General features: G+C 42.4%; 1 protein-coding gene across 2 annotated transcripts in view; it reads left to right on the top strand.

Annotated features, from left to right (window-relative positions):
* The first annotated feature begins 976 nt into the window (after positions 1-976).
* ANXA6 (annexin A6) overlaps positions 977-9,952 on the top strand; it is a 63,407-nt gene continuing 54,431 nt past the window's right edge. The window contains exons 1-2 of one of the 2 annotated variants that reach the window (XM_051978737.1): positions 977-1,135; positions 9,457-9,490. In XM_051978737.1, coding sequence (XP_051834697.1) covers positions 9,479-9,490 — 12 coding nt within the window. In that variant the 5' untranslated portion in view covers positions 977-1,135; positions 9,457-9,478. The remainder of the gene's footprint in view (positions 1,136-9,456; positions 9,491-9,952) is intronic. The other variant, XM_051978736.1, reaches the window with a different exon arrangement.

Genomic DNA, 9,952 nt, shown 5'->3' with positions numbered 1-9,952 from the left:
ACAAGTTTATTCCCCTTTACATACTCTGACTAAATGATACTGGCCCTTCCACAAAACATTCCAACATATCTGCAACTCCTTACGGGAATTCTCTCTCTCTTTATTTCCATTTTTTGGCTTTGTCGGCTCTCAATTAAAATTCTGCTTTCTGCAAAAAAGCCTTTCTTGGTCCCCTCATTATGCTAGTTAATGTCTTCTCTTTTTTCATCATTTCCAATTTATCCTGTCTAAATCGTTTTTTTTTTTTTGCACAGTTAATTTGCATATTTTCTCTTCTATTACAAATATACCACTCCTTGAACACGGGGACTCTGTGTGTGTGTGTGTGTGTGTGTGTGTGTGTGTGTTTTCCTTTCTTAGCACAGTGTCTGGCACATAGTTGGTGCTTTAAAGTGTCTGTTGATTAAACTTGACTCTTAGAATGAAAAGTTTGGAATAAACAATATTTAATGTATCTTTCAGTTTTAAAACCCTATTAATGGACTAACTCAAAAGACTTTCTGATTAAACTTGTCTTAATCTGAGCAATATGGTTTTTTTTCCATCCACCTTGTTTTTCTAGTGTGTGTAGTTGTCCTGGAAGGCATTATAGTTTCCCAAAGTTCGTTGCAAGTAGCCTCCTAACTCCCGACTAGGAGAAGAATTTGGGAAACCTTGCCACAATCAAGTAATCCTTCAATTTGGGACTTTTTATGGGAGAGCCTTCATGACGCTAGGGAGTAAGTAACTACCTCTGTGTCTTTATGTTTTATGATGCAGTTTCCCAGAGGGGAAAAGAAAGAATAACGGTAACCCTGGAGCACATGAACAAGTTAGCCTTGGCCTCTAGTCCCCTTGTGCTCGAAAGAAGGGCTAGACCTCTGACAGTGAGATTTTGGGGGGGAAGGGCCGAGGGTCCCGGCTGGGATTGGTTGATCCTGGAACACGTGGTGTGGGAGGAGGGGGGGGTTCGGGAGGAGGCGGAGGCCACTAGGGAGCCAAGAGAAGGACAGCTGAGCCGCAGTCCCGGTGGCCTCTCCTCCTCCGCTGTATAGTGCACTGTGAAGTGTAGACTCGAGCTCGCAAGATCCCGCTCCACGCCAACGACTCGGCCGCTTGGAGAGCTCCTTTTGGCCCGCAGGACAGGTAGTTCTCGGTGAGTAAGGGGTGGCCAGTCTTCCAGGTGAGGCGCTTGGGCTGGGGGAACAAAAGAGAGGAGAGAGAAAAGGGCAATCCGAGGCAGTCCAGCCACAGCTGGCTTGGGAGACCCAGCCTGGAAGAACTCACGCCCGCCGGGCGGGGTCGGGGACACAAAACGTGTCACCCTCAAATTACTTGCGCATTTCTCCGCTTTCTGGAGCTTTGAGGGCTCGGGCCGAAGCTCGGAGTTTTGTGGGGGAGGGGGTGCCCAAGCAGAGACCGGAGGGCCAAGGAGTCCGAGGCCGCAGTAACTGGAGCTGGACAGGGGCCGGGACTGGGTGTGGCCCCGCCAACTCCCTACCCGCGCATTGGCGCAAATCCTCTGCTGCAGGCGAAGCTGGCTGTTACAGAAGATGGGGGGTGGGGTGAGCTGAGCTGAAGAGGGGCGCTGGGGTTGGGGAGATTTGGCACTGAAGGATGCTCTTTGGGGCAGAGTGACAGAGTCAAAAATTCAGGAATAGGAGTTGGGAAACTTGGGTCCCCTCCCCTCACCGGTTACTGGCTTCGTGGTCTTGAGCTTCTCCCGGTGCATCCCATGTGTAGTAACTCATAATAACTCATAATCCTTTGTGAAGGCTCTTTTAACAAAGAACATTCTGTTCATCTCTCCGAGGTAAGTAGCACAATAAGGCCCAGTTCCCCTACGCTGAAATTTAGACCTAGAGATAAGGTGACTTGCCCAGGGTCACACAGCTAATCTGCAGTAGGAGGACACCGAATTATCTGCTCTGATAAATTAACCTTCGCTCAGTGAAAAAGCACCTGGGAAGGATAAGAGGAAAGTGGGGGAAGGAAGGCTTTAAGTGCCACGGGCTAGGGAGTAGGAGGGACGGAAATTTTACGTGTATGGGGACACTGATTCTCGGTGCTCGGTAAGACGGGCAGGACCACAACCTTCTCTAAACTCTGAAGCTTCGGGGATCTTCCTGTGTGCCCATTACATCGTGGCCATTGACCTTAGAGAGATTTCCCACATTTGCCTTGTTATGTGTTTGGGAATAAGTGGTCCGGAAGAGTAGAGTTCAGAATTTTGCACTAGGGGGGATTTGGGGTGGGGTGGGAGTCAGGGAATTCCCGGGATCGGACTTAAGGGCACTTTTGCTGAAAAGAAACCCGATATCTATAAGGACAGGACAGGAGTTGGGGGAGTGAAGAGGCCCTCGTTTTTTTTTTTGTTTTTTTTTAGAAGCAACTGTTTCCTCCCACCTTTGCATCTAAAATCCCCTTGGCTTCCTCAAGGCCAATTCCAAATTTGGGCATATGTCTCAGTGATTTATGAAAGCTGAAAATTGGCTGGGGTTGGTTTATTCTAGAAGAATCTCTCTCCACCCTTCAGCGCCTTGCTTCAGTTCCTATAAATTCAGTATATCCTTTATTCAAACATCATTTCCCCCAGTTTGGCCTGCTTTTATGGGTACTTGCCTTGGTAGGGAGCCCTCTATGTCCCTTGCAGCTGGGGACACAGTTGAGCTGTCTTTGTCTTACTCCCATCCTGCAGGCCCATTGTAAACTCCAACAATTCATTTGACTTCTTCCATTTGCGCTTAGGCACTTTGGCAGCTGGGAGACACATGGGAAATATTTGTTTCCTGGGGAAAAAAAACAGCTGTGTGCTAGTGAGAGGAGAAGTAGGGAGGGGGAGGAAAGCAGGAGAGGAAATCCCATGCCTTTTCTCTCCAAATTGATTCCCCAGTCTTCTAATTTGGGGTGGGACTTACTGCAGAGGCAAGCTTCAGTAGTCTAGGACAGGTGTTAGTAAAAAAAAAAAAAAAAAAAAAAAAAAAAAAAAAACTCCTTAGGGCAGGGATTATTTTTTATTTTTATTTTGCTTTTGTGTCCCCAACATTCAGGAGCAGTCTGGCACAACAAATAAAGAACTGGCCTTGGAGCCCAGAAATGAGTTCAAATCCTTCCTCTAATAAGGAAGACAGTTCCCTAAATTGTAGAGAAGGTGCCTCCTGCTTTGATAAAGGCAATTACTTCATAATAGTGAAATTGTTGGATTAGTCTATGCCCCCATTCAATTCCTAGGTTCTAGGACAAGTAGGCACTAACATTAAAAGTTATTTGAATTGGATGTCCCAGGAGAAGTCAGGGAATCTCATCTGCCAAATCAAATCAACCAACATTTATTAAGTCTTCTTTGTACTAAGCTTTGTGTTAAATGTGTTAAATGATAGAAAGGAAGCCTGCTAAATTGGCACTTCTTGGGTGTGGCTGCAGTCTAAGTGACTTGCACCTTTTTTTGCCCGGTCCCTTTCCTCAATTCACAGCAAGGGAACAAAATCAATTAAGTTCCTATTATTCACCCCCTAAGTACAAAGTACACCAGACCTGAAAAATAATTTCTATTCTGAGAGCTTCTGGGAGAAGAATGTGATTCAGGAAAAACTAATAAAGATATCAGCCAAATCTGACATTTATTGCAGTATTTCTCACTCAGCTCCCCACCTCTGCAAAGAAGGGAGGTTTATTTTTAGGTCTCTTCAAAGACCCTCAGATGGAATATAGTGGGAGAACTCCAGATACAGCACTTAGACAAAAATTTGAGAGGAGGGGCATAGTTGTCTGCGAAATCTGGGAATGCTGCATGGAGGACCTTGAAGGCAGGTGTGACTTAGGTTTGCCTCTGAATACATAGAGGCTGAAGTATAGAGTGCAATTAAAAGGATAGGGTGAATTAAACCTAGAAAGGTGGATTGGACTCAGATGATGGATGATCTTAAGGACTAGACCATGAACTTTGTATTTTATCCTTCCCTGCAGTGGCAATAGAATGATCAAAGCTATGCTTTAGGAAAATGGTTTTGCAAAGCTGTGTTAAAGGATGCATTGGAGGAGAGCCTGGAAGGACAAAGCCCAGTTAGGAATTTAAGTAAAAGTATAATGCAGTCAGTCACCAATCATTTATTAAATCTTTACTATGTACTAGATACCCTGGATGTCCTGGGAGGTGCAAAGGAAGGAAAACATGGTCCTTGCCATCAAGAAGCTTATATTCTAATGGAGAATGCAATGAACAAAGAAATAGGTAGTTAAGTGGTATGATGAATAGAGCACTAGACTTAAAATCAGGAAAACCTGAATTTAAATCCTGCCTCATGATCACTATATGATGCTATTCAAGTCATTTCACTACTCTATGCCTCAGTTTCCTCATCTGTAAAGAAAAGATTAAACCTTTGAGGTCCCTTTTAATCTAAATCTTTGATCCTGTGAGAGGTATTCAGGGAATGATAAAGACGGTCTGTATTGATAAGATTGCCCAGGAAATAGAAAGGAAATGGGAGGGACTTCACACATGCACTTGTAGAATCTGTAGGAGATTTCATTTGGATATAAGAACAGGAAGAAGGGAAGATTCAGAAATGATGTTTGGAGCCTGAGTAACTGGAAAAATACTTCTGCTACCAAAATTAGTATAGGCATGTTATGGGGTAAATATTCCATTTGGGGCATATTGAACTTGAGATGTCGCTGGAGAATCTTCAGATGGAGATGGCCAGCAGCAATTGAAAAATAGGAGCTGGTGTTAAAAGGAAAGATCTGGGGTTTTCTATGGAGATCTGGGAGTCCCCTCCTGGGAGACTTCTCCCATTCCCCAGGAATTCAGGAATAGTCATAATGTAGGATGGAGATGAGTTTGAGCTTTTCATCTTCCAAAAAAAGTCCTCTCTATAGCTTTAGGGAGTTCAGGTAAGGAAGCAGACCCTAACAGTGTGGAACTATATTAACTTTCTGGCTTGGGTATGGCTGGATTTTTCCGTGTGTCCTAATTCCTTGGTTAAGTTTGGAGTGGAAACCCCCAAACATGTCTATTTTGGATTTCAATGCACTATAGAGGAGAGAGATTTATATGTGGGCAAAACATTAGTAGTAGAGTTTATTACCCTACTATTTTTCCTCCCTCCCCCAAGAAACTTTTAAATACCTAGCTGCCAATATTTCCCTCAAAGCTAACTATTCACTGGCTTGGGTCTGGGTAAGGAAAGCTTAATCAGGAATGATTTGTATCCTGATTTCTCTATTCTAGGCATTGGGGGTCACAGTTTGACTTGGATTATTTGGCCTCTTATCCTTCCCCATTATCTGTAAATTAAGGACTCTATGATCAGCCTATGATGAGCAGGATACTAACTTACAGAACAGAGCTGGAGGCCACTTTTCAGACCCATATGAGGGTTGTAATTCACTTTTTAACTCATTTATTTGCCCCTGATATCTGTAACCTGAGGGAGATATTAATAGTTTATAGAAACTGAGGCCCAGGAAAAGGAAAGGTTAGCCCACACTGAGTGCCCCATTTAGCTCCAACTTTCTGTGACAACAAGCAGCCAACACTGCTCTCTAAGAAACCAGACTGAGGCCTCTTCTCGGGGTTTCACTTGGAGGCCCTGAGCCAAGAATAGCATTGATCTGGACTTTCAAGTGAGATGTTCCCTAAGTAATTTTTTTTTTTTTTTGATTCAGAGACTGTTCCATTTATTCTTCAGGTATTGGAGGAGGTGGGGGAGGGAAGAATAAACTGGTTATGGATTCTTAATCACTTTGCCTAGCTGGCTTAAGTTCCTTTCTCTTTAAAAACAATAAGTGATATTCCATAACACTTTTAAAATTTGTAGAATGCTTTATATGTATTCTCATTTAATCCTCACAACCACTCTCTGAGGTCAATCAATTCATAAGTATTTATTGAATACATACACTTTAATAGGGATATAGATATCAAAGCAAAACAATTTCTGTCCTCAAGGAGCTTATGGATATTATCATTCCCATTTTACAGATGGGCATAGCTGGATTTAGAGTCAGAAAAATACCTCTGATAACCAGCAAGTCATGGATTGTCTCTGAGCCACAGACCAATCTCTAAGACTTACTCTACTAACTCAGTAATTCTGAGAATGTGGTTTGGGGACAGCTAGGAATTTCTGAGATTCTTCAATAAAACCATTTTTCTAATATTAAGATTTTAATTTCTGAATACAATAAATACATAAGCATATTTTGGAGGGAAGAGTCCTCAACGGTTTGTAAGCATAAAAGGGCCTTGAAACCAAAAAGTTTGAGAACTGCTCTACAGTTATGAGTTTCATCTCTATTGAGGCAATCATAAATTCTTAGTTTATTGATTTATTTTACAGATGGGGAAACTGAGGCTCAGAAAGATTAAGTCATTTGCCTGTGCTTTCTCCTGATTGCAGGGCTGGCCATTGCTTATCAGTGTCACACAATAAAATGAGGAAATTAAACCAGATCATCTCTAAGGTCTCTTCCTGCCTTTGACATTCTGGGTAGTAGGTTTTGAGGTTCTTTTCAGTGTTTTAGGTTCTTCAAAGGCTCCTTAAAATAGTAACTTGTTCCTCTCTAGGGTTGAGAAAAGTTTTTTGTTTTTGTCAGTGTTCTCACTGGTTCTCACTCCTACATCTTGCAAGATTAGCTTTCTTCTACATCTTTATCCTTTGGTATCCTCTGGGTCAGCCATTCTTGGTAGAAAATCCCCTCAGGCCTCTTCATCTCTCCTCCTCCTTGTCTAACCACACAATCATCCATTCATACCCATTTACGGGATATCCCTGGTCAGTTTAAGGATGGATTGCAAGGACCAGGGTAAGATGCACATCTTTGTCTTTTAGAAAATACAACAGCATCTGTAGAAGAGGAATTGAGATGACATGCAAATTGTGTATGGGAAATCTAGACATGAAGCCCAGCCCTCCTAAATTTATCTTAAACATATGGGTGAAGAGAATCACTCTGTGGCGATCTGAAGTGGGAACAAGACAAAATCAAAAGTTTAGAGTTTTAGCAACCTAAGGATGTAAATTCAAGGCCATCAGTAGTTGTGGAAGGTAACTGCTCAGCCTTGGGCTTTCTCTAGCATAGAAAAAGTAATAGGAGCACAAATAGCATTTCAGATGTTAATAGGAACTTTAGAGATCATTTTGTTCACTAAGATGCCCTATTCTACACATGAGGAAACAAGTCTAGAAGAGACAGGTGTTCAGAGTCAGGAGTTAGTGACTCTTTTGGATGATGGTATGGAGATAAATTCTTTTTGAGGAAGAAAGAACAGAAAGAAAAGGAAAGGAGTTCCTCAGATGAGATGGAAGGAATGGGACTTTTTGAAGATTTGAGAAGTCTGCTATAAATCCATGCAGAGAAGAGAATTCTTTGCCCCAGAAGGGTCCTGGGGGCCATTCCTGCCTTTCAGCTTTTCCTTGGGGGTCTGGGCTTTCTTATTTTGGAGGAGTAAGTCCTCTCTGCCTAACTCTCTAAGAGTTTATAAGTTTAGCTCATAGAAATTAGAAAGCCTGTCTCTGAGCCCTCTTTCCTCTAGAAAGGGGCTTTTACCCAGACGGCTTCATTTACTTATTCTGGACCAGGGCCATTGCTGAATTTTCCAGCTACGTGGCCAAAGGAAAGCCGATTCGATGCTGGGCAGAGTGGGTAGACTCAGTCTCATGAAGGATCAGATGATGTCTAAGGGCTAATTCATTCTCGCCCCTCCTCTTCCCTCCCCATATGTACCAGAGCTAATTTATGCCCACTCCTACCTGCCAACCCGGGCCTCTCTCTGGGGGAGGAGTTGAAAATTTGGAATTTAAAAACACTAGCGTTTTCATTTCCTCCTGGCTGTTGCTGGGGCAACAGAGCAGGTTTTCCTGGGGCTTTGGCTGCTTAAGTTCTCCCTCCTCCATTTAACCAGCACCCTCTGATTTCTGGTTTCAGCAGAGTTGAGGCCCCTGATTGGGGTAATCCAGACAATGAGGTCTATGGCAAGAGTTGGAGGCCCAACAAGGAGAGTGTAGTGTTAGAGAGCTTTTCTGTACTCTGTACCACCAGAGTTGAAACAGAATTACTCTTGGTTTCAGTGAGGATCAGAATTAAATTCATCTTGAGGCAGTTGAATATGGGTCCTGTCTGGATAGCCTAGAAGCAGCATGGAATTATAGAAAGAATTTTGGGCTAGTAATAAAAAAGTTTGGTCTTGAGTTCCAATTTTGTTGTCAATTTGCTAGATCTCTGATACTGAATGATATATAATGGTAATGAACTAGCTTCGCCCTAGAGAAGAAATGAGAGAATTCACCTTTCTCTCTTCTTTGCAGAAATGGGAAGCTACAAGCATAGTTTTTTATCCCAAGGTGTCTTAACTTTTTCTTTGTCATGGATTCCTTAGGCAGCCTGACGAAATCCAGAGATCCCTTTTTGGAATAAAAAAAAAAAATCATAAAGAAAATGCTCGATTTCGGTTAGAAGTTAGTGGAATTTTTTTCCTATCCAAATTCATGGATACCCCATCCTTTCCCCAGAATTATCCATATACTCTTAGGGCATCTGTGGACCCCAGGTTAAGAATCTCTGGTCAGTTATGTTTTACTCATATAATGGGTTAATTAAAAAATTTTTGAGGCAATCAGGGTCAAGTAACTTGCCTAGGGTTACACAGCTAGTGTCTGAGACCAGATTTGAACTCTGGTCCTTCTCATTCCAGGTCTAATTCTCTATTTACCTAGAGGCTTCTAGTTTAATTAATACTAGCTTCCCCATTATTTTTATAAGGATTGATTTACTATATAGAAAGTGAAGAGATTAAGCATTTTTAAAGAACCAAGTGTGCCAGGTACAGTGCTAAATACTTTTAAAATAGTATTTAATTCTCACAACAACACACTGAGTTTGATGCCGGTTTTATCTCCAGTTTACAGTTGGAAACCGAGGCAAACTGAAATTAAATATCTTGTCTATAGTCATCTAGCTAGTATCTTGAGGCTAGATTTGAATGCAGGTCTTCCTTCACACCTAGTGCTCTATTTACTGTGCTACTTAATTACCTTATGCAGGGGAAAGTTGTTTAAGAAAGAGATAACACTTTTTAAAACATTGATGTATGACCTTGGTCAAGTCATTTCCTTTTGTAACTCAGTTTGTATCTCTATACAATGAAGCGGTCAGACAAAATGACCTTGAAGGGTCCTTCTAGGCTATGACATTCAATATTGTTGGGTTTCCACTTTCCTCATCCCCTCCTGGAACCAGTGAATCATGTCCCCATGGCCAGGTAGTTGAAAACAGAAATGAGATTGGGATCCCAAAGAAAAACTATCAGAGGAGAATTCAGAGTCCTACTATTATGGGTAATGACCTCACAGCTCAGCCTATGAGCTGTTGACTTCTCCTCTCCTGTCTTCCTCTCTTCAGTGGAAGGATGGAGAATTAGAGATGATGGATGAAAAGTGGGTTTTAATTAATTCCTTTATTCTTTCTTTACAGCTTGTGTGCACCACCAGAAACCATGGCCAATACGGTAAGGCTCCTTTCTTTCTTCCTGGTGAACTCAACCTCTTGTTCCAGTGCTTGTCTCTGCCCAGGAGTTCTTGAGAAGCCCTCCAGGCTTCCTTCTGTAATCTGAGAAGTTTTCCTACCATCCTTTCCTCCCCTCTTTCCACATATGTCCCACTACCCATCCTAGGCTTTAGTCCTCTCACTGTTCTCATACTAAGAGCTCACACAGATCCCCTGTTCATTCAACTTGAGCAATATCCCTTATATGACAGCCACTATAAAAGCCTCCTAATTGGTCCCTATCCTTTCCGACCCATCTTCCATACAACTGCCAAAGTAATTTTCCTAAAGTATGCATCTGACTCTTGAACTTTCAGTGGCTCCCTATCACCCATAGGATAAAGTACAAGCTCCCATGACTGTAACTTGAAGCCTCTCACTGTCTGATTAGAGCCTGTCTTTCTGGACTTGTTTTGCATTGCTC

The sequence above is a fragment of the Antechinus flavipes genome, chromosome 2, assembly GCF_016432865.1.
Source record: "Antechinus flavipes isolate AdamAnt ecotype Samford, QLD, Australia chromosome 2, AdamAnt_v2, whole genome shotgun sequence".
Taxonomy (NCBI): Eukaryota; Metazoa; Chordata; class Mammalia; order Dasyuromorphia; family Dasyuridae; genus Antechinus; species Antechinus flavipes.
This window is presented reverse-complemented; position numbering and strand designations above follow the sequence as displayed.